At 49.3% G+C, this 24,642-nt stretch overlaps 1 protein-coding gene across 4 annotated transcripts in view; it reads left to right on the plus strand.

Moving 5' to 3' along the window:
- Nucleotides 1-7,490, plus strand: part of GALNT14 (polypeptide N-acetylgalactosaminyltransferase 14) — a 208,995-nt gene extending 201,505 nt beyond the window's left edge. The window contains exons 14-15 of one of the 4 annotated variants that reach the window (XM_045447249.1): nt 5,603-5,722; nt 6,916-7,490. In XM_045447249.1, coding sequence (XP_045303205.1) covers nt 5,603-5,722; nt 6,916-7,074 — 279 coding nt within the window. In that variant the 3' untranslated portion in view covers nt 7,075-7,490. Of the gene's footprint in view, nt 1-2,991; nt 3,144-5,602; nt 5,723-6,915 lie in introns of those variants that run through there. The other 3 variants (XM_045447254.1, XM_045447250.1, XM_045447252.1) reach the window with 3 other exon arrangements.
- The last annotated feature ends 17,152 nt before the right edge of the window (nt 7,491-24,642 follow it).

Here is a 24,642-nt window from a genome sequence, read left to right on the forward strand (position 1 = left end):
GGTTTTTAGTCACATGTATATAAAGTGTGTTCTTACAACTCAGGACGAAGGGACAGGATGGACTGGGAATAAAGAAAACACCCTAACAGTGAGTCTGGTGAAGGTCCTAATCAAAGGCAGGGACTGTAACTCTGAGCCTCCCAGGTCACCAGAGAGAGGCTGAGGTCTGTGTCTGTGCAGCTGAAGAAGGTGTCCCCAACACGGCCGGTCAGTACATTTGGGTGATCCTTCAGGGACCTAGGTGCATCGAGAGGTTGGCTGAACTGAAGTGTCACTTGAGCCCATGCATTCATTCCAGACACCTTGTCTGAAAAAGCCTTCAGGGCGTGTGTGTGCGGCCTTCAGAGTGGCCTACTCAAGGCCAGCTGGTGGTTCTGGATGCTCTTGGCTCAGATCCAGTCTCACCAAAGAGGCCCCACATTTAAAGTCGACCCTGCGGTCTGCACCTGGCATTGCCCAGAGTAACCACGGACCTCTGTCCCCCTCCATAAAACCGTTCCTGCCTCCCAGGGCCACTGTAAGCATCAATAGACTATGAATGTGAAGCACCTGGAGCCAGAGTCCTTATAAATGAACTATTTGCCCATCTAACCACAACAGAACCAGCAATGCTGCTTGGCACGTGGGGTCTCTTCTCCGTTGTTTACTGTTCCCCACGCTGAAGAGTTTTTGAACGGGGAGCTCACCACCATCAGTAACTGACGCAGGCTTCTGCGTTGATGACAACACAGCCCCTGCCTTCTCTCCACGTGTGAATGTTTCTCTTCTCACCCAACCATCGCTCCTCCCACGTGCCACAAAAGTACTGTTCACGGAGACCGCGTCAGGGCCAGGCGCCGGCTGCGTGTTCCACGGGCATCATCTGGGTTGGTCATCACACGACCCCGTGAACCGTGTCCTCTTATCCCCCCATTTCACAGATGGGGTAAGCGAGGCTTAGAGAGGTTGACCAGTACTCTCAGGTCATACACGAGTAATGCCGGGCCTGCTGTCCCCAGGGACCAAGCCCTTCAGAATAGGCTGGGGTGTCTCAACTTCAGCACTGTTTGCATTAGTACTGGATAATTCTTTGTTGTGGGGACCGTCATGTGCGCTGTGGGTTTTGCCAGCATCCCTGGCCCCACCTGCTAGGTGCCAGTGACACCCTCCAATTAGTTCTAGTGCTCAAAGAATGCCTCCAGACACTGCCATATGTCCCCTGGGCAGACAGATAGGGGTGAGATCACTCTAGTCGAGAGCTGCTGCCCCAGGCTGGTTCCTTCTTGCCTCCTGGGAGGCAAGACCATTCCAAGGTCAGCCCTGGGCCTGGACCCCGACCCGTCTCATGCCTGCCCCTTTTGGACCTTGGCTCCTCAAGACATGTTTTCTTCTTCTTTTTAAATGTCTATTTATTTTGAGAAAGAGAGAGAGCACGAGTCGGAGACAGGGGCAGAGGGAGGGAGAGAGAGAGAATCCTAAACAGGCTGTATGCTCAACACAGAACCTGATGCGGGACTCGATCTCACAACAGTGAGGTCATGGCCTGGGCCGAAATCAAGAGTCAGATGCTTAACTGGACTGAGCCTCCCAGGCGCCCCCAGACATGTCCTCTTAAGAGCCCCTTTCCTCTGCTGTTCCGTCCAACACAAGACATGAAATCCGGGCTGGGTGTTGCAGTCCGTGTGGTCCCAGCCCTGACAGCTGCGGCCGGATGGGCATCACCCAGAGAGAAGTCTGCTGCTCCCACCTGCCAGGCTGCTCGCTTCTCCTCATGCAGGGGCTGACTTCCAGAGACTCGCTAAGCGCAGAGTCCTTAAGGTCCAACCTCGACCACCCCTCCCCATCATCAGTTCCCCTCTTCCAGGGCAGGAGCAAAGGGGCTGGAGGGCCAGGAGTGGACCCCCCTCTCTTCAGTCCCTCAGTGGCCTATCCTTGAGGAGGCGAGGCTGCCCACACCACCTCTGAGTTACCTTCTGTAGGTGTGGCCATGTCTGTGTGCACCGGGGTGCAGGGACGGGGGGTGGTGTCTATGACTGGGCCAGATCCCCAAATGGAGCTGTCAGGAGACGGCTCAGCGCACACCGATCTAGGCCAGGCCAGCCTGAGCCACCACGGCTACCTTCCTGAATCCGTTTCTGACTCCGAGGTTCATTTAATAAACCCATTCATCACCGGCCATTCTGGAAGGCTGACAGGTTGCAGAACGGGAATCGGAAAACCTCTCCTCGCTTCCTGCCCCACCTGCTCCCGTGTTCTGCTTCCCTCCCTCCTCCCTCGCAGATGTGGCTCCTCCGAGAAATCATGAGGCTGAATTATTTCAGTGCCGGTAAACACCAGCTAATGGAAAGTCCACTCGGTGTAAAGGCTTCCATACCCTGTCTGTGCATGTGCGTTCTCCCCTTGGGGGTCTTGAGGTGATCTCTTCTGAGCCCAGCCCCGGCCCCCGTGGGGGTCACCATATGCCTTCCTTCCCGAAAGGCATTAGTGGATGCGGTGTCTCCGATGTGAAAAAAAACACCACCCCCCTCCCACCCTCAAGCCTTCCCTAGCACTTCCAGGTTTAGAAGCCCCCGGGATACTAGAAAAGAAGAAATGCCAAGATAAGCTTTCAGAAATTGTGGTATATGTCAAGTTTTTATGTTTAATTAGTTAATGCTCTTAACACACACACACACACAAAGACAAAGTCAGTGTATTGTGGTAATCGAGATAATTACAGGATTTATTTTTAAAATGCTAATTCATGGTTTACAGCAAGCTGTGTGGGTGGGTAATGGGTCAGGGGGATGGACCTTATCTTCTTCCCACATCACTGACTGTGTGTTTAGCCTCATTTCCCGACAATGGCAGAAATCTAAAGCTGAGGCCAGTTGTATGGTGGGCCTGGGCAGTGGTTCCCTGGCATTCCTGCCCTTGGGCCTGGGCCTGGGCTTCGGGCTTTTCTCTCCCCACCCTCCCCTCCTCGTACAGAATTCTCTGGACACACACCCAAGATCTGCTTCCGCTTTCTAGATCACACTGCAGATGTCTGGAGCCCCAGAATCCCCCACCGAAATGGCCGAAGCCTGAACTGAGGACCTGCATGGATCTCCTGGGGGTACCCTGTGTCCCTAGCACGCTACCTAGGTCCAAGGGGGTGACCAGCAGAGACGCATATGCAGGTGCAGGAGTTCACAGCAGGGGACAGAGCCGGGGTGGGAAGAAAAGGGGAACAGGCACCGGCTGGTAGGCCGCATTGTGTGTACCCCACCCCCCTGCCCTGGCATGGAGTCTGGAGAACGTGGGCCTCCATTCATGCACTTCCCCAGTTCTCATCAATGTCAGGGAGGCGCCTACTGTCTGGTCCGATCCCCCCTCCCCAGTCCCCAACATGGGGTGTGACCCTTGTTTCCAGTGGGAAGTGACCAGCTCTGTGCTGTCAGGGTGGAGCTGATCTACAGTTTTCTATATTTGTGAGGGATCTCAGGGACAGACACTGCCTGTGATTAAACTTGAATAGAAGGGCGCTGGAAGGAGCCGTGACTGTGGCAGCAACAGCGACAATAAACAAGCTGGAGATGGTCCGGGACCGCTGACCAGTTCGTGACTTTGGATAACCTCTGTGAGCCTTTCGTCGTCTGTAAGATGAGGATAATAATAATAATACTTATCTAGTAGGATTCCTATGAAGACTAAATTAATCTGTGGAAAGCCCCCGGAACAGTGTCTCGCACACAGTAAGTGTTCAGCAAATGCTAGTCATCGGTAACAATGTCATCATGGTTATTGTTTCACCTCTGTGCATACAGACGTCTTTCCCTCTCAGTTTACCCTGGAGGGAAGCACATGGCGTGTGTAGTATGGTGATGTTCAAGGCTGGTGGAGAATTTATTGATGTGTTCCAAGGAGTACATTCCGTAACATTTATTATTTAAAAAATTAAATATATATAAAGGTCTAGAAATAGATGGAAGAGTATAAAGGATCCCCTAGACCCTTGCCCAGGCTCCAAGAAGTCTCAATTCACAGCCAGTCTATTTTCATCTGTATTTCCATACACTCCCCTGGTCTAGATCTTCTCCCAACACCAGCAATTTGAAAAGGGACGCAGGAGGGACGCCTGGGTGGCTCGGTCGGTTAAGCATCCGACTTGGGCTCAGGCCATGATCTCACAGTTGGTGGGTTTGAGCCCCACACCTGGCTGTGTGCTGACAGCTCAGAGTCTGGCGCCTGCTTCGGATTCTGTGTCTGCCCCTCCACTGCTCACACTCTGTCTCTCTCTCACACAAAAATAAGTAAACATTAAAAAAAAAATTGTTTTAATGAAAAGGGAATCCACACATAGAACCCAACCATAGAGGACGGTGGCTCCCACTGAACCGGTGGCCCCATCCAGGTATCAGGGAGAGGGAAGGTTCCAGATCAGGAGAGGCAGTGGTCTGCATCCAAGTGTCTGATGGGGCAGCAGAAGGACCCAAGCTTGGGAGCGAAGAGGAGAACACAGGAAAGACGCTGAGGATGTCGCTAGCTAGCAGAAGTCAGGAGAGGCGCCAAGGCTGGGGAGTGGCTGCCATCAGCTGGGGGAGGTGCAGAACAAGGAACAGATGAGCACCGGGTCAGCTTATGGGGCATATGGACCTAGAACAGGAGGCCAGCCAGCTAAGGGACCCTTTCTCCATTCTCGGGCCAAGGAGAAGTGGCTGCCAAGTGGCCTGGTCCAGAGGCTGAGGGCCAACTGCAGGAGTGCAGCGGGGAAGGAGTTCAGTCCTTGATGGGTTCTCTCAGCAGCTCCCCTCAAAGCATCCAACTCACCGGTCACCCTTGCTCCGTGATGAGGGCAAAGGGCAGCTGGGCCCCCACCTGGCAGCCTGGGAAGGACCTTGTGGAGTTTCACGTTTTCATCTCCCTGACCTAAGAAACAGGAGTGGCTTGGGCTTCTTCAGCACTTAGCTGCTCTCTGATCTCTGGCATTGCATGGAATAAGTGAGGCATGTTCCTTGCAAGGACTCTCCCAGAATGCCCCTTTCCTCTCCCCACCCTCCTTGTCCTTTCGCCTTTTCAGCTCCCCTCCCTGTAGGAGCTCTGCACTAAGCCATCTCCTCCTGGAGTGCTGGAGTTCACACCCCTGCTGTGATGATGTTCTGTCTCCTGACTCCCTCTGCCCTTCCGCTCCCTCCCACGGCACACTCCCTGTTCCCTTTGTCCTGCCGTGGGCCTCTTATCAGAACACTCAGGCTTTCAGGGCACCAATTTGGCCTCCCTGCCAGGTCTGCTCACGGTGTCAAGTGTGGGGAACAGACCTGGATCTGACAGAGAAACTGCTGACCACACAGCTGGGCTGCGGTGCTGTTCAGGTTTCGCCACCTCAAGCCCAGAGTTGTTCCGTGCCTCCCAGAGGTGGCCTGCATGCCCAGGCCAGTCCCCTTCACAGGTGTGGGGATAGAGAGTTCAGTGGGGCTGTGACCTGCGAGCCTGTGGCTGTTGCGTCCCATTGTTCGAGGTGACTTTGTTGACCATCTGTTCCTGCTGGGACCCCCAGTGCTTTATACCACCAGGCTTCGCTAATTATCACACACAGTCCCGGGAGTGCCCCACCAGGCTTCCGAGGATCCTGATGTGAACCTTCTGGCCTCTTCTCCTCCAGATATGGGCCTTCACATACACCCAGCAGATCCTCCAGGAGGAGCTGTGCCTGTCCGTCGTCACCATCTTCCCTGGAGCCCCGGTGGTTCTTGTCCTCTGCAAGAATGGAGATGACAGACAGGTAAGTGCTCAGTGGGTACACAGGGGCATGGCCACCTGCAGCTTCCGGACTGCCTGAGTAAGGTCAGAGGCTCATGTGCAAGACAAGAGAGAAACTGTAGAAGAGGAGGGGTTGATCGGAAAGAGACCCTCCTGGTTAGGAGAGGTGGTCGGATTGCCCCTGAATGCCTGTGGACTTCGGCAGACCACAGTGTGCACGTGCATCTTGTACCCTCCTGCGTAGCTCTGATGCCCACCTGGCACCCCGGAGCCGGAGAGCACTGGGGCAAAGCCTTCAGGGCCACAGGGATGAGCAGTGCTTTAACTTTGCCTTCAGAAGCCTTGTGCTCTGGCAGGATGTCCACCAAGATTCGTAGCACTCTGAATGTGCCATGTGCCCAGCTGACCCCAAGTTGTTAACCCCACACAGTTTCCTGCCAACTGGGTACTGGCATTAGAGAGACAGAGATTCCAATGCCCTTGTATGACTCATTGGCTGTGTGACCCACAGCAGGTTACTGGACCTCTCTGAGCTTTGGTTTCTTCCTCTGTGAAGTTAGTTGATGATACTCCCCCCATGGGGCAGCTGTTTAGAGCGATGAACTGAAGTGGTCCATGGTGCCTGCTCAGTGGTGGTTCCCCGAAACGTGTCCATCCCCCCCACTTGTTGGGTAAGAGGAGTTCTGGGGAGCAGAGGCATGAGCTCCCCTCTCTGCCTGGGCCCTTCATGTGCTGGAGCGCTTTGGAGGAGCACAGGTTCGTGACATCAGGTGCTGCCCAGAAGCCTCTCTGCCCTCCTGCACCCCATCCCCCAGCTCACTCCCACATCTTCCTGCCGTGCAGACATTGAGGGCACATCATCTCTCTGGGTGCTCCTCTGACTAACGTGCTTCATGTTTTCTGGCCTGTGGCTTAGAAAGTTACTGCCTTCTAATGAGTTTTCCTAGCAAACATATTGATTTTGCTTTTACTTTTTTATCTGGAGGGGAAAAAACAAACAAACAAACAAACAAAACCAGAAAAACCAACAGTACCTGGCAAAGCAATTAGTTGCAGTCTTATTCCTCCGTGAGACCATGAAGTCAAGTCTCTGGGTGACCCCAGCCGTGCGGTGTAAACACGGCTGATTGTTCTGGAGCTGCTGATGTTGTCGATAGGACCTGGGGCCTTAGCCAGAGAATCCCGGTTCACTCTCTCTCCTCTCCGTCTTCTCAGCAGTGGACCAAGACTGGTTCCCGCATCGAGCACATAGCATCCCACCTCTGCCTAGACACGGACATGTTTGGTGATGGCTCCGAGAATGGCAGGGAAATCGTTGTCAACCCATGTGAGTCGTCACTTATGAGCCAGCACTGGGACCTGGTGAGCTCTTGAGGACCCCGTGCCTGAGCCAGCGGGGCCGTGGGTGACGTTTGCCAGATGAGAAGCAGACCAGAAATCAGGCCACCGGCAGCTCCCAACTACTGTAGTAGATGCCCTGCATGGGGAGGTAGAGAAGAGCCCCTGGACAGGAGCAGGTGTCTCAGGGAGGATGGAGGAAAGGATTGTAAGCCACGTGGGGCTCAGAGACAGATTTCACGTGCTCTCCGTGCTGCTGAGTTCCAGTCCTGGCCCAGTCTTCACCTCGCTGGAATCTGGCGACCAAGATGTAATGGGAAGTGTTTATGTTGTTCCCTTTCTTACAAAGGAAGCCAGAGAGAAAAGCCTTTTTTTGTCACTGGACCAGGACTAAATTGAGAGATGAAGAATGGAGGTTGTTTTCAAAACAAATAAAGGAACCTTAGATGTTTTCTCTGTGCATCTATTTGTTTCTACTTATGTAAGCTCTGGGCTAAGCTAAGTTCTTCATTCAGAGGGGACACGCGGCGGGGCGGAGGCTGCAGGGTCTTTGGGCAGAGCAGAACTTTGGGTTCTTGCAGGGTCTTGCAGGGTCTTTGGGCAAAGAGAACAGGTCCATGAGAGACTCATGCTCCTATCCTGGGCTGCCACCAACAGCCTGTGTGACCATGAAAGACACACAGGGGCACCTGGGTGGCTCAGTCGGTTAAGCATCCAACTCTTGGTTTCAGCTCAGGTGATGATCTCACGGTTCGTGAGTTTGAGCCCTGGTTCGGTCTGGGTGCTGGTAGTGTGGAGTCGGCTTGACAGTCTCTCTCTCCCTCTCTCTCTGCCCCTCCCCTGCTCGCTCACTCGCTTTCAAAATAAGCAAGCTTAAAAAAATTTTTTTAATTAAAAAATCACATACACACAACTGCTCTGCTGCTTCATTTCCCAACGTGTCAAGTAGGGGAACAGGAGCAGATCCGTGGTTCTTACCCAGGGATATGTTCTCTCATCCGGACAAATCATGTCTATTTAGGGGCTCAGATTCCAGCTGTGGAGATCCTGCTTTGGGAGGTCCAGGTGGGGTCCAGGCTCCTCAGATGATTTGGATTCTCCTCCCTGGTTGGGACCACTGCCCTAGATGTTGCTCTGGGCCCTCCTGGCTTTATAGTCTATGGCCACTAGCATATGACTTTCTTACTCTAATAAATCCCCAGTGTGCCCTAGGAATTGGGTACTATGTTCGTCCGTGCTTATCTTTTTAATGTTTATTTATTTATTTTGAGACACAGAGAGAGCACAAGCAGGGGAGGTGCACAGAGAGAGGGGGAGAGAGAGAGAGAGAGAGAGAGAAAAGCCCAAGAGGCTCCATGCTGTCAGCATAGAGCCCAGTGCAGACCCCAAACCCATGAATTATGAGATCATGACCTGAGCCCAAATCAAGAGTCAGATGCTCAACTGATTGAGCCACCAAGATGCACCTTTGTTCATGCTTATTAACTAGGGTTTAAGAAAAGAACCAATGCATATTGTTTAAAAGTTCCCAAAATAGGGGCGCCTGGGTGACTCGGTTAAGTGTCCAGCTTTGGCTCAGGTCATAATCACAGTTTGTGGGTTTGAGCCCCGCGTCGGGCTCTGCACCGACAACTCGGAGCCTGGAGCCTGCTTCAGATTCTGTGTCTCCCTCTCTCTCTGCCCCTCCACTGCTCATGCTCTGTCTCTCAAAAATAAACTTAAAAAAAAAAAAAAAAGAAGTTCCCAAAATAGTCCCATACATTTTCTGCCAAGGTCAGTCCACCACAAGCTGTTTAGTAATGGTCTTATTTATCTATTGCTAAATGACAAATTACCCCCAAAACCTGGCAGCTTAAAGCAACGCACATTTGTTTTTGAACAGTTTCTGTGGATCAAGAATCTAGGCTCAGCTTCACAGGGTCCCCTGCTTCAGAGTGACTGGAAATGCTACAGTCAAGGTGTTTTCCAGGGCTCTGGTCATCTCAGGGTTCAAACAGGAGGATCTGTTCCAGGGCTCACTGACTGTTGGCAGGATTTGGTTCTCCAGGCCTATTGGCCATAAGCCACCCTCAGTCCTTGCCATACAGTCCTTGCCTCAGTCCTTGCCTCTCCAACATACCAGTTCACTAAGCAGACCCACGAGTCGAAGGTGCCAGCAAGATGAAGTCAAGGTCCTCTAGAACCTAATCTCACGAGTGACCATCTGTCACTTTTGCCACATTCTGTGTGATAGAAACAAGTCACTAGTTTCAGCCCACACTTATGGGGAGGGAATTACACAAGAAAGCTGATGCCAGGAGGGGGGACCATTGGGGGCCATTTTCGCTTCTGGCTGCCGCAGGAACTGTGCCCTAAACAGGTGTCTGTCTCCCCTTCATCCAGAAAGCCTTCAGTGAGGGCCATGGTTCAAGCTCATCATTGCTGAGGACTACTGCAGGTAGAGGAAGTCAAGGACTGAGTGTACATACCCAGAATCTCTTCTGGGGGTTGTATCAATTCATACAATGCCCCTCTTACCTTCTTTAGTTATGGTTTGGCTCTTTTGTGGTACTTTCATTCCCCACTATGAAAAGGAGAGGAGGCCATGGGATAGATAAAGCCGCCTATTGAAGAAGATACTCTGATGACTCCTCAAGCTGTGTCCGCAGGATTTAAACCAGCCTTGCAGAGAAGGAAAGATCAGATAGGTTCGCCAGTACCCTCTCCCCTGAGTAGGGGAAGCAGGCCCTGCACTAAAATAACTCAAGGAGCCAACGTCCTCACCTATTGTTGGTCTCTCTATATATCTGTACCTGACCGTGAGTTCCCTGGTGGCAGGAAAGCTGTCTCTTTCTTGCCTTATCCCCACCACTGGGCTGGGCACATCAAGCTCTCAGTGAATGTTTTCCTAGATGGATGATTGCAAAAACTCCTCCTTGTCCAAGGTAAAGTAACTTATATTTTACTACTCCCATAAAGTCACAGAGTGTAGGTGGCTCTCAGTCCCTCTTGAACACCCAAGGAAACGGAGAAACAAGAATGAGGCCTTTGCCCCAGGAGGACAAACGTTTTTTGCTGATGGCGATAAAGCCAAAACAAGAGTAATTTGTGATTTGAAGGCAGAAATAACAATAGTTCCGGGGCATCTGGGTGGCTCAGTCAGTTAAATGTCTGACTCTTGATTTCTGCTCAGGTCATGATCTCATGTTTCATGAGTTCAAGCTCCACATTGGGCTCTGCTCTGGCAGCACAGAGCCTGTTTGGGATTCTTTCTCTCCCTCTCTCTTTGCCCCTCCCTTGCTTGCTCACGCATGCTCTCTCTCTCAAAATAAACATTTTTAAAAATTAAAAAAAAAGAGATAACAGTTCCACACCTCCACCAACTGAGGACAAAGCTGATGATGCCCTGATGGGACAGTGACCTGCCCTGGGATGCCTCGACCTGCAGTTGCACAGCAGAGTATGGCCAAGTTTTGCCTGGCAGTCAGGTCTTTCAGTGAATGCTGAGTCACAGTCCTTAGTCAACTCTGATCTTTGAGTCCAAGTGCCAAATTTCAGTATCCTGGAAAGGCTCACTCCGAAGGCCACCAGTAGTCGTCGGTGAAAGTAAAAGTGGGTCAAATGACATCAGCCTGTGAAAAAAGAAAGGACCTACGCTCTTCACATTTTAAGGGCTCACAAGATTGAGACCACCAACCAAGCTTGGAGTCACTACCCTGGAGCAGTCTCACCACACAGCCAGGTGAGGAGGTGTGTCAGAAGCCCCCTGTCCTGGGATCACATCTGACTAGTGGGCTCAGATACAAACAATAAGGATTCCTAAGTATCTTAGGGGTGTGGTGTGCAAATTAAGTGGAAAGAAATTTATACATCCATATATATATATATATATATATATATATATATATATTGGAAAGAAGAGAGTCAGGGGCTCCAGGCACTGCCAAGTGTATGGATTAGAGTTGGAGGGTTGATGAAATTGAGTGAATGGGCAGAAATGGGAGGTTTTGAGTAACTCTAGGAGCAGCATAGGTGGCCAAGTCAGGTGCCATATTGAATCTGATCCTTTCTCTCTTGCCAGTTTGTTTCCTTATGTGCTGTGTAAATCCTCTGTGTGAGCTCATCTTCAGCAGGAGTCATTTTCTCTGCACACCCCAGGTGTCCAGGTTGTGGAGGCATGCCTCGGGGAAGGTTCAAGTTTGCCTCTGTTGGGTCCCATTGACTTTAAACCATTTGGTACATTGATTTCTCCTCTGATTGTGGTTTCCACTCTGTGGAAGCGATGGGAATTTGGACCCTGCATCTACACTTAGCACAAGCTTGGTTTTCCATCTTTTGCAAATTATCATTTCTCTGCGCAAATTATTGGCCTGCTGCCATGCCATCACCATTCACCCAGCTGGTGGGTGGGGATTGTTTAGCCCTTTTAAGGAACCAACTATATGTACGGTCTTGTTTCTGATCCCAGCCACCCGGGTGTCCACAGTCTTCACATCGGCCTCTTGGGTGTTCGAACTCTAGCCATCTGGATTCAATTCCCCTATCAGCTCACACTCATCACTCCAGCTTTGAGTTCACACTCATTTTTGGAATCTAGGATTCCCCCTTCCATTCAAGTGCAGCTATGGTTTCAAATTGTTTTATTTTATTTCATACAATATTTACATGTGTGGTGGAGAGGGGGCTTCCCAAATCACCTCAGACCAAAATTCCTTAGTATTATGATTAGCTGTCACCGCTGTCTTTCCCACTGGCTGCGGGACCATATCTTAGTGTAGACACTCAATAAATTTCTGTGAATGAGTGAGAGAATAAGCTTGTGATTCTTTAGTACCACTTTCTAATTACCTCCTGGCTATAGCTATCAGACATTAGAGTTTTAAAAAGACAGCAAAGACAGAAACGGAGGACCAAGAAGACAAATTTATAACAATGAAATCTTGTTATAATACCCATAGATTTAGGGATCATGCATATTTTACTTCATAATGACAGAGTTTAATACTGAAAGTGCTAACTGGAAAGAACTATCAGTAATGGAAATCTTTAATACTGCAATAGAGCCCAGCAAGGAGAATCTGTTCTCATAAACTCTGGGGGATGGTGACAGAAGAGGACATGGCCACACTTGCACTGCATCTGCAGGAATCTCAGGCATATTCCCCGGCATCTGGCAACGTGAGTCCTGGCTGGCCTTCGAGAGGAGGCTTACCTTTTACCTGTGGTCTATGTGGTTTACCTATACTAGATTGAAGTCCCCTCCCTGCCCCCAACTCCACGCACTAAGCCGCTGCCCACTGTGCCTCTGAAGAGACTGTGCCCTAACATGTCTCTTCCCTTGACTTGTGCCAACAGCTGGGCACATCTGGCTCACAGAGGAGAGAGTGCAGGTTGGAGGGTGACGTGAGAGGTCGAGCAGCTGTGTGAACGTGGAGACCTCTGGGACATTACAGGTGATGATGGGAGCCTCTTCTCTCCAACATGCAGAGCCCACCTCCCGGGCTCCCTGGTGGTCCAAGGTCTCAGGCATCCTAACTCGGATTAACACACCCCGAAGCTCCGAGCGCTTTTCCATTTGCCATGGAGCCGACTAATTTAATGAAGCCGTCACAGTGCAAACCTCAGGGCATATTGGAAAAGGACTGGAGCACGACATTATTTCACAGCAGTAGATTTGCATCATTTTCATTTCACAGCTTTCCAATGGGAAATAATAAAACAGAATTACAAACATAATGAAGGAAGAAAGGAGGGGAAAAAAAAAACCAAAACCTTGGGTGAGAGACACATCCTCTGTGCTGCACCAGGGCTGGTTACGTTATTCATTTGAGCCAGTAAATATTATCTGGCTTTGCTCTGCAGAAAGGAGCGGCCCAGGATGCCTCCACCTGCTGCTGAAGATAACAGGCTGCAATAACTCACTGTCCAGCACAGCGAGGAGCTGTGTGCATCCCCTGCGGAAGGCTTACCGCATGGCCTTCTGAGAAATTGCAGCCTCTGAGGGCACATCCCCCCTGGGCTGGCTGCAGTGCCAGGATGAAGGGTGTTCCATCCATGATGGTGGGATGGGGTGGGGGGGATGCACTGTGCCTCCCTCCCCTCCAGAAGACCGCTTCCCGGCAAGGGTGCCCGGATCCCTAGGACGGAGCATGTGAGTCCCTGCCCCCTTCCATTTCTGCAGGGTGCTCCCTGGGCGTAACAAGGTGCGCTGACAGCCAGAAGCTATATAGGAGACAACAGAGAGGACACGCTCTGTTCCCAAACTGTTCCCATTCATCGCACTGCGGTGTGAGATCAAGGGAGGCAGCCGGCTCCAGCTCCACTGGGCCTTTTATTCTTTTCTGCTGTCCTGTCCTTCAACTTGAGGAGATGCCCCGGGCCTGTCCCCACAGCAGGGAGACCGAATCCCTCCACCCTCCACCCTTCGCCCAAACCCAGTTCCTCCCCTGCCTTTTACTGAAAATAACTTTTCTCCTCTGTGAACGCAGGAGTTTGAGGCCACATGGAATGAGCCGCTTCTTCCCTCTTAGCCTCCTTTGAGGCCAAGCCTCACCTGTGCCTTGGGCCTCCTCTAACCTTCCTGCTCCTACAGGTATGCCGCCCCGTCACCCAACCCTTCCCCATTAACTGAATAGTATCTCAATTTCTCCTACCCTGACTTCTAGAAAAAAAGCCTTCCCTTGAGCCCCGTTCCACTTTTTCTTTGACCAACATGCTCCTCTAAAGCACAGTAGTTAGTCCCGTGGACTCGGGTCAGATAACGTAGGTTCAGATCCTCCAGTAACTGGCTGTGTGACTAGGGACACATTACCTAACTTCTCTGAGTTCAATTTCCGACTCTGTCAATGGGGCGATAGTCACAGCTATCTCATAATGTTGGTGCGAGATTAAATGAAATGTGGAGTTCTCAGCACAGAGCCAGGAACATATTATGTCTTTGAAAATGTCTGTCTTCATTATAGTTTTATTGTGAGGATTGAACATCAGTGTCCAGAGCAGAGGACAGGGCTCTGGAGTGTTGAAGGCTGACCCTGATCCAGAGGTCACTTAGAGGTCAGGCTGGGTCTGAGGCCCCCGGAGTCACGGAGAACCTGATCCCCAGCAACGCTGCTCTTCGGTTGGGAATTGGTGACGAGCCCGGGAGGGGGAAGAAGCAGAGAAGAGCAGCGAGGGTGAGCGGTCCCTGTCGCCAGTCTTGGCCCCTCCTTGCCTGCAGTTCATTGCCATTTCGCCCACTTGGGTGTTTCCTCGGCCCTTGTGTTCATTCCCCACCCGCACACAGATCGGGTCTGTCACCTGTGTGCTACTCCCAGTGTGCCACGGTCCGTGCTGAGCCCTGCGGGGAAGCCACACTGTCAGCGGTGTCACAGTCCAGGAGAACAGAGCACAAGCACAGGAGGAACAGAGGTTGGCAGAGCAAGTCTGGCCTGGCCCGCACCCCCAGAAGCTCCGCCCTCCCTCTCAGAGACAGTCCCACCACACCCCACACCCCAGGAAGTATCTTAGCTCTGCTTCCTATGCTCAGCTCTCGTACCTGAATCCTGCCTCTCTTCAACTCACCAGCCTGGCACCTGCATGATTTTCAGGTTTGGAGGCACCCCCGGATGCTGTGAGAACACTGCATCCAGCACCCCTGCCTTCTGCCTGCCTTCCGGTGGGGTCCCCTGCTCAGGGGCTGGGGGCCGGCCTCTCACCAAATGGAGGGCAGGAGTTCTAGATCCACTGATGGATTGGTGGTTTTAAAGGACACTCGGGCTTGAGCCAGGAGATAGGATGTTAAGGACCCAAAGCAGTTCAGACAGAGTTCAGAAAGGAAGTTCAAAAAGAGAATTCTGGAGGTTCCAAGGAAGAAAAGACCCCATGTGAGATGAACTTCAAGCATAAGTGAGGTTTCGAAAAGCTGGAGATGGGGACACGTCCTAGGCAACAGCAGCCTGAACAGAGACACAGAAGCAGGAAAGGACAGGCCTTTTTCAGGGAATGTGGAGCGTGGCATAGAAGACATGGAAAGAGTGTGGGTCAGAGAGGGGGACCGACGGGAGGTAGCTGTGAGCCACTGAAGGTGTTGGAGGAAGTGTGTGTAAGAGGAGAGAGATGGATTAAGTAGCAGGAAGTAAGGTGCTTCGAAGATGAGATTCTGTGACAAGGGGCCTATTAGAGACTCCAGAAATAGTCCAAGAGAGATTATGAGGCCTAAACCATGTCACCGTCAGTCAGAGTGGAAGACAGATGATGATCCTGAGCGATTGTGGCGGCGGACAAGGAGGAGAGGAGAAGGTGATGAGAGCAGGTGGAACAAGGTGGGAGAATGGCCTTAATGCCGAGAGGATCTTGCTCTGCCTGCAGAGAAGATGCCTGCATCGTCCCATATTTAATTGTTCCATTTGAGTATCTGATAACTGGGCTTAATTAGTCAATCATAAAACATTTTAGACACACAAAAGAAGAGTAGCATAGCAACCAGTTACACAGCACTTAACTCTGTGCTCAGCATTGTTCTGAGAGCTTTCAAGATTTGAACTTCGTCAATCCTCGCACAAGTAACAGTACTACGATCTCTGTCTTACGAACGAGTAACTTAGGGGCCAAGATGGTTCAGTGATTCACCCAAAGTCATTCACCTGGTAGTAAAAAGTAAGCTTCAGGTCCAAGAAGTCCGTGGCCAGAGCTCCGGGTTCATAGTCACCAGGATCTGCTGCTCCTCACATTAAGGATAAAATAACAAATTTTATGGGGCACCCGGGTGGCTCTGTCAGTTACACGTCTGACTCTTGACCTCGGCTCAGGTCATGATCTCGCAGTTTGTGAGATAGAGCCCCATATTGGTTGGGTCTGTGCTGAGCGAGGAGCCTGCTTGGGTCTCTCTCTCTCTCTCTCTCTCTCTCTCTCTCTCCATCTCTCTCGACCCCTCCCCTGCTTGCCCCCCCAAAACAAATAAATACATTTTTAAAAATAATAAAAACACTGTGTTCCTACCAGAAAGAAAATGATACAGTGAAATCCCCCCTGCAAACTCCCTCATGGGTGGAGTTTTACACTAAGTGGTTCTGCCTGTTTAACACCTGGCCAGCCGTACTGACCTCAGATTCATTCACCCATCGACCATTTGTTAGGTAAAGAAGGGAGAAAGGAATTAGCATTTAGTGAGCTATTACTGTGTGTCAAATATACGCCTATGTGCTCTGCATTCACTGTGAATGCTATTAGCAGTTTGCCGAGGCAGGTGTTGTCCTCATGATTTCACAGATGAGACACTTGAGTCTCAGAAAAGTTAAATAACTGGTCAATGTTGCCCAACCTATTTTTTTTTAATGTTTATTTTTGAGAGACAGAGAGACAACAGAGCACAAACAGGGGAGGAGCAGAGAGAGAGAGGGAGACACAGAATCTGAAGCAGGCTCTAGGCTCTGAGCTGTCAGCACAGACCCCAACGCGGGGCTCAAACTCACGAACCACAAGATCATGACCTGAGCTGAAGTCGGACGCTTAACTGACTGAGCCACCCAGGTGCCCAAGGTTGCCCGACATATAAGTGGTAGAGCTGCCTACCTCTTCTCGGTGAACATGCTGCCTCGCAAAGTACATGGCAGTCAGCCCCCCAAATGTATATGGAGATTACCAAGTATAGATATTTACTAGGCACCCATTCCATGGCAGGAACTATTTCAGGAGCTGGCCACCAGTCCTTGCCTTCGAGGACAAGTGGAGAGAAGCAGGTTTTATTTTAGAGAGAGTTAGGACAGGGGGAGGATGTGCTCTTGGCTGTAACAGAGGTCACTGGCGTACAAGGGGCACCAATGTGGGGGGTGGGGGAATGGAAAAGCTTCCCAGAAGACAGGATGGCTGAGTCATAAGGCTGATAGGACAAGAGGCAAGGGGGCGTAGTCCGAGCCCCAGAAACCCACTTTTGCTTCTCCACACTGTCTTCTAGTACCTGGCTCAACCCTGACTATAAAAAATGATGCATTAACTTTATGAACTTCTGACAATTTGTTTTGAGGTTGGGGAAGAACATGGGGCTGAAGGAAGGCTGAGTCATCTGCTAGGAAACCCCTTCTAGCCCTCCCAGCACAAGGGGGACACCTATGTCCCCATGGAAACCTCGTGTCCTCATGGAACACCTTCTGTCAGCCTGTGCTCCCATGTTCCCACTGTGCCCTCTGCAAAGCTGACTTAGCACTCCACGCATGAACTGTACCTCCTGTTTATGTGTCTGCCCTTGCACTTCTGTTTCTTTGTAAGCCCCTCCGAGGATGGGGCCCACACTGCATCTACCAGGGTCTGCTCTCAGAGGGTGCTTGCTGAACTGAACTGCCCTGAGCAGACCAAACCAGATTTTCCAGATGAAACCACTTTGTTTGCCCCTGTGTCTAGTCAGCCAGCCGGGATCACATTCACCTTTATGTCCAGAACAGGCCCTGGCAACTTGGACAGCACGAATAGGCCACAGTTCATCCTAACCACCAAGAATTCTTTCTGTTGGATGGTGAAGCACATGAAAACCTCTCAAACCTGGCCTCTGTTGAGGGATACTTGGTGCTTCTGTCCTGCTGCCCTGGGGAATCGACAACACAAATTTAACAGGAACCAAGAGCATTCAGACTGGCCCATCTGCGAATGGCAGGGCTGTGGGCTAAGCATCCAGAGGGATGACCACTGACCATCCTGGCCTGCTGAAAATGGCTTTGGGACTTCCTGACCAAGTCGGCTTCAGGGTAACAGTCTACCTGTGAAGTGGGGCCTAGGGAGGGGAACCCATAAGAAGGCGAGGTGAGCCCTAGCAAAGATATTCAAACCACAGAACATCGTTCACACTCCAGAACCAGAAGCTCCAGGGTGGGAACACGTCTTGAAGACTAGGTACGTGCATCTGATGGGAATCCAGTGTGGACAGATGGGAATTCTCTTTGTTATAAAACAAAGTCATTCCGTGGAGAACGGGTTTGCTTAGCTCTGTTCTTCTCTGTACATCCTTTCTCATTGCAGCAGTACAGCTGAAATGGCCTGAATTCTGTATATCTTGGCTAGGATGAAAGAAAAGTCCAGACTACTGAGCATGAACAGAACTTTGAAAGAGTGCTTTCAGTCCAACTCCAGCTTCTTGGCAAACCTCTACCTAAATCATAGCGGCCACTTGCTTCCATTTCCAAATGTCTTTAGAAATTGCTCTTAATGGGCTCACATCAGTACTTAGCAGGTGCTTCCTCCATGCAGGTAGCCAGGTCTACTGAGGCTGCAGGGAACTAAAACACCCACACACTGCCCATAACTGCCCTGCAAGGAAGGCGTTGTTTTCCTCACCTACACGGCAGGACACCATGTTTCAGAGCAGTGCAGTAACTTGTCCAAGGATGCACAGTGTGAGCACTGATGGCCAGAGCAGCAGGGCTGAAACCCACTTCTTTCAGCTCCAGATCCCAGGCCCCTTCCTGTTCTTTTCCCTTTTTTCCCCAAGAAAATTTACCTTTTGAGAATCTAGTCAAGAAAAACACGAGAACAATGTTATGCGTCATGTAACTAAGAAGTTCAAAATGTAACACATTTTATTTTTTACATTTTTTTGTTGACTTATTTATTTTGAGAGAGAGAGAGAAACAAAGAGTCAGAGAGAGGGGGAGAGAGAGAGAATCCTAAGCAGGCTCTGCACTGTCAGAGCAGAGTCGGACACGGGGCTTGATCCAATGAGCTGTGAGATCACGACCTGAGCCAAAATCAAGAGTCAGACGCTTAACCAACTGAGCCACCCAGGAGCCCCAAAATGTAACACATTTTAAAAATTGTCTTTTCACAATGAAAAAAGCTGAGGTTTTTGAACTGATAAAGGCGATGCCAGTCGGATTGCAAGAAAAAAGAGATCCAGGACACTAAGGGCTATACCAGTTATCTTTGTCTTGTTAAAAAACTCAAACTTGCATTTAATTACTTTTATCAAAGTAATACTTGTTTGAAGTAATGTTTACATACAGAAATCTCCTATTCCAAATATACTCCCTTTCCCCAGAGGTAACCATCCTTCACGCTTGTAGGGCTTTCCCCTGGCATTTACCTCGATAATTGAATATTATACAGCTGTTTCTTGAAATATCAATTTTAGACATTATCTATTGACTTTGTGCCATGGGAGATAAGGACTTAGTTTTTCCACACCACTGCCCACATTTCTCTCCTTTTATCCCGGTGACATATTTATAAAATAAATTTTGGCAAAATCAATAATCAGCACTTATACACTGAGCCAAATGGTGAATTACAACCAACCTCCTTTCTCATACAATCTTTTGTTTTTCCCTGAATTAACAATTGCTTCACCTTTTTCATTTCCCTGATTTTCTGTGACTCTCTCACTCTTTTCTCCAAATTCTCCCATGTGACATACTTGCCATGATCTCAAACAAATCCTTATTCCCTTTTTTTTTCCTTCCTTAAGAATTCACTCAAGAGGCTCTCTGTTCAAATGCCCCAATGTCACTGGTTGCTTTCTCTGCAGGCTGAATAACAGACACCTGGGGATTCTGTTCTCCAATCTCTAATTTTGGTTTACTTCTTTCTTGGATCATAGATCTTATTTCTTGATTTCCTTTCTTTCTTTCTTTTTTTTTCTAGATAGCATCCTAGAGTACCTTCCTAAGAATGAGAGGTAAGCTTTTTGAATTTGCATCTGTAAAGGAAAAATTCTTGAATGGTAAAAATGTCTTTATTCTACTTCACATTGGCTCTCTACTTGGGTTGTGTATAAAATTCTAAGGTGAAAGTCATTTGCTTCAGGATTCTGAAGGCAATGCTCTCAAGAACTGTGAAGAGTCTGAGGTTTTGCCCTACTTGCAAGCTGACAAGTTGGCCCACCAGCTGGTAAAAGACACAAGACCCCTGGGTCAGAGCTAAAGGAGAGTTTATTACTCACAGTAATGGGAGAAGGCAGAATATCAGCATTTTTTTTGACACTGGTTCTCCTAACCCCAGTTCTCACAGGTGGCAGAGACAGGCCAAGTGACACCTACCCACACACAGTGGGTTGTGTTACCACAGATGAACCCTGAGCTTCGGGAAACTAAATCTTTTATAATGGGCATTTTTGCTCTGGAGGGAAACACTATTGCTGCCTTCAAAAACTGTTCACTATACAAATGTGCTTGAAAAGATAGTCCCAAACAAGGGGCCGTCAGTGCCGCTCTCACAAGATATCCAGAAATGCAAAAGACACAAGGTAAATCATCCGCCAAAAATTGCTTCCTTGCCTTCAAGCTTCCACTACACTCCTGAGCTTCCACTGATACCAGTGCAATCATTTTCTTTCATTTGTTGCCCTTCTCCCCACCCCCCCCCCCCCCCACACACACACACACAAGGCTTTGGGCCATTTCCTTATACCTGGTCTTCTGATTATTTCCTAATGTCAATTTGGAGATTCTATATCCTACATTTCTAGGGATTTTTCTTATACTATTTCTTTGGTTATTCAGTGGTTTCTTTCTCCCTCAAGCTCCCTTATGGAATTCCCTAGTTTCCCTTCGATTTGTTTGTTTGCTTTGTTCTCTGTCTTTCAGTTTGGAAGATGTCCTCAAATTTCCTATTAACTGTGGATGTACAGGCATATTAAACAATGAGACATTCTGTGTTCATGGATAGGGTATGCCACCTGGTGAGCTGAACCATGGCGTGATCAAAAGTGACCTTGCCGTTTCATTGTGGGGGGATCCCAATGGTCAATATTAGTAGGTGTTTTCTCTTGGTTCCCCTAGTTTCTCCAAAGGACAATCTAATGTCAGGCTTGGGTTTCCGGACATAAGACAGGGGAAGAGAGCTGAGGCTACCACATTTCCATAAACAATTTTTATGGAAGAAAAGAAAGACATACGTGTGATAAACCGACTCCCCATGATCCTCTTGTTCTCAAAGTGGTCCTACCCACATCCCCACTAAGAGTGGACCTTAGCTTAGAGCCTGGGACTCTTATTATGGTGTAGAGGAAATTAGCTAGAAATTAACCAAATCAGCAAGAGGTAAGATTCAAATCCTTACTGATTCACACCAACTGTGTTTTCTCACACAGACATGACCAGTCTTTGTGGATCTGATGGGGAAACTCAGGTGCAGGACATTGTTAAGAGAGAACCTGGGCTGGGTCTGGTGACAACCTTCCCACATGGATCTTTCTAAAGGAAATGACTGCTTTCCTTTTTCTTTTTTGTCATCTGACTTTGGTTTCTTGATCCTCAAGGTGGTATTTGCCCTTCTCTTTAAAAATTTTTCTTCACAAAGTGTTTGTGAGCTCATCACACGCTCTGAGCTGGTTTGTATGCCTTGCAGACCTCCTGCCTCTTGGTAAACCTTCATTAAGCCTTCTGTTAAGTTTCAAGGTCATCACCTGGTGAGCACATGCCCTGGCGGAGCGGGAAACCCATGAGCTCTTTCAACAGTGCATCTGACTTCCTCTCAGAATCTCAGTGGCTGAGGCCCGGGAACTTGTATTTTGAGAAAATCCCCTAAGCGACTCTGGTGACCTATGTGTTGACAGGGATCTATATACTCTTGCCTGTCATGACTAATGCATGGAGTTCTGATGTGCTAGGCCACCTGTCCCTGGTGCAGACTACCTGGCCACTTGAACCTCTATCAATCCACTGCCCTGGTTTGACAGGGCCTAAATGTCAGGCCCTAAACTTTGCATGACCACCCAACTATGGTCCTCCCATCCTGACTCTTTTCTGCCCTCACACTGGCCTCCTGATCTCAGGCTGGCTTTATGGACTTACTTGCCTTTGCCAAAACTCATGTCCTCCCTCACCCTTCACCCACCAAACCACCACCACCCATACACTCACATCCTGGTATCTTGCCCCACTCCAGAACATCCAGACCTGCTCATGCCCTAGGTCCCATAAACAGAAACAATGCTTTTGGGTGTTACAATGTTCAGTCTAATGAGAGATCCAGACGATGAGCACCGAGGAGGAAGAGGTGGCTTCAGGTTGGCATTGCAGGGGGTGTGTCACTAAAATAGGATTTCAGCCAGACTTTTTGTGTATTCACAGAGGAGAGCAAAGTCAAACCTAGAGAATACTTACCAAATGCCTTATGCTATTGCAATACAGGTACAACTGTAATTCCTATTCCTACTGAAATTCACCTATGTTATTGAATCCCGACTCTAGGATAAGCCCTGCGTCTGTACATATATGCACGGGTATTTATGTTTTTCCCCCTGATTCGATCCAAACTTGAGATTTTTCAACAACCCTGCATGGGAGGGATGATTATCCCCATTTTAGAGATGTGAGAAATGAGGCACTGAGAATTGTTCTCTCAAGACCTCAAGCCTTGTAAGTGCTAAAGGGTGGACCGGAGTCCCAGTCTACTGACGGGTGTCTTTTCTCCTTGCAGGAGTTCCTGCTGCTTTCTTGTAATTGAAGAATCAGAGAGGAGCCCCCCCTCCCCTTCCCAGGGAAACATCTGCAAACAAAACTCAAATGAAATCACTCTGTGTCTCCCCCGGCACGTAGGCTGCAAGCTCCTCCCTTGCGGGTGTCCATTATCCAGGTAGGTGAAGTGTGGCTAATTGTGATATTGATAACTGGGTGGCCAGGAGAGTTGTGTGAAAGGCGAAGTGTCAAGCCTACAAGCCCATTTCACTTGACACCCTTTCTTTTCTTCCTCCACAGCTTTCTGAGGCATTCGCTCAGAGACTGAAAATATTCATGGTTCACTGCAGCCCCAGATCTGAATTACTTTGTAAAAATTAAGTGCTTTTAGAGTTAGGCAAGCAAGAAAATATTTGACTTCGGTTCTAATGAAAGCCATTGTTAACATTTAAAATATAGAAAATAACCATGCGTTTGCACTTCAGACTCCCATATCTGCCAGCTTGCTGCAGCACATAGCCTTTTAAGTGTGAAGTACATGAAAATCTAGGTTTATGGAAAAGTGAAACTACCGGAGATTATTTAACTGTTTCCAAGGATGCCTTTGTGCAGGAATTCCAACGGTTCAAAAACCCGAATCCTTCATCAGGCCCTACACTTGCAGAACCTCTCTGCGCCTCAGCGTTCACCTCTGTAAAATGGAGAGGTGTGGGATTAGGGTGTTTCACCGATACCATGAGGCTGTCGTGAGAATCAAATGAGATACAGACTGTAACCCCAGAGGTGCTATGGAAAGGTAAGGCACATTGTACTTGAGAGGAGTCGAGGGCTGGGATGAGGGGAGAGGGAAGTTCTCGTCCGGAAGTGATAGCCCAGGTTGATGGGGCACCAGCCTCCCACCTAGACAAGCTGTGAACAGTCTGCCCTTAGCTGCCGGCAAAATATAAGAGTTGCACTATTCTGCACAGTATCACCCTGCCACCCTGCGATTCAGTTAAAAGTAAAGCTCCTGAGTACATTTTAATTTCTGATCATTAGTTACAAGATTTTCTTGTTAACTCTGATTCAGCCGATTTTGCTGAGACACCTCTATTTTTTTCCCCTTTTATTTTGGTCGTGCAGCACAGAGCCTGTTCAGACAGACAATAAATCCGGGTGGCTAACCTCCCTCCCGGGGATGAGTCATCTGCAACTCTGTAAAGGACACAGCCAGGAGGGTGGTTATGGGGAAGGGTCCTCCTCCCAGGCTTCCTTACAGGTGACTCTAGGAGACCTTTGTGATTCTGGCCCCAGGATACAAACCTGCCACTAGATTACATCAGGGATAACAAGATTTCCCCCAGGACTCAATAGCAGGCAAATCAGGGGGGAAAAAAAAGAACAGAACAACCCAGGACAGCTCAGCAAAATCAGTTCCTGCTTTCTGTTGCTTTTATTAGATCACAGGTATGATGCATCTGAATTGGTTGTAGATTCATCTAACCTGGAGGCACCAACAGAATTTCACAACCAGCCAAATTGGTTTGGGGCCCTGCAGTTCCTCCTCCTTTCCTTCCTTCCTTCCTTGTGTGTGGTTGTTCTCTGTGGCTATTGACATGGATAGGTTTATTGTCCTCCTTGGCCTGGTAGGTAACCTCCTTCTGACCTTGGACCTAGGACAACGAGCTCATCTGTGCTAAAATGTCATTCTGGTCAGTTGTAATGTGCTGCCCAGGGACCAGTGGTGTTTTTAGACATTCTTAAGGAGAGCTGACACTCATGGAGGTTTTATCAAGGGCTGGCCACTTTTCATAACCCTTTTTATATTTGAACTCAGATAAAGGCCCTATCAACCCTGTGAAGTAAATGGATACAGATGAGGGAACTGAAGCACAGAAAGGTTAAATAGTTCTCTGTAGTCACCCTTGTGGTTAGTGGTTGGGCTGGGATATGGTCACAGTTCCAGTCCATACCCTTAGCAACTGCACTTTATTGGAAAAACTTGATTTTGTCACAAGAGACTGCTGGAGCAATCTGATACAATAGCAGGATTGCTCAGTCTCAGAGGAGAGATTGGAGGGCCTGGGTTAGACCCACAACAAGAACAAGACTGAAGCTGGAGGAACAGACCTCACTGGTCAGCCAAGAAGAAGTCCTCTCTCATGGTGGCCAATCCTGGGGAAGAAGTTACAGTGCAGACGAGCAACCACAGCATGGAGGCTGAACAGAATAGAAGGGTGTCCTGGACCAACACATAATCCAGAGCAAGAAACACTGAACTATGCTG

The sequence above is a fragment of the Leopardus geoffroyi genome, chromosome A3 (assembly GCF_018350155.1).
Source record: "Leopardus geoffroyi isolate Oge1 chromosome A3, O.geoffroyi_Oge1_pat1.0, whole genome shotgun sequence".
NCBI lineage: Eukaryota > Metazoa > Chordata > Mammalia > Carnivora > Felidae > Leopardus > Leopardus geoffroyi.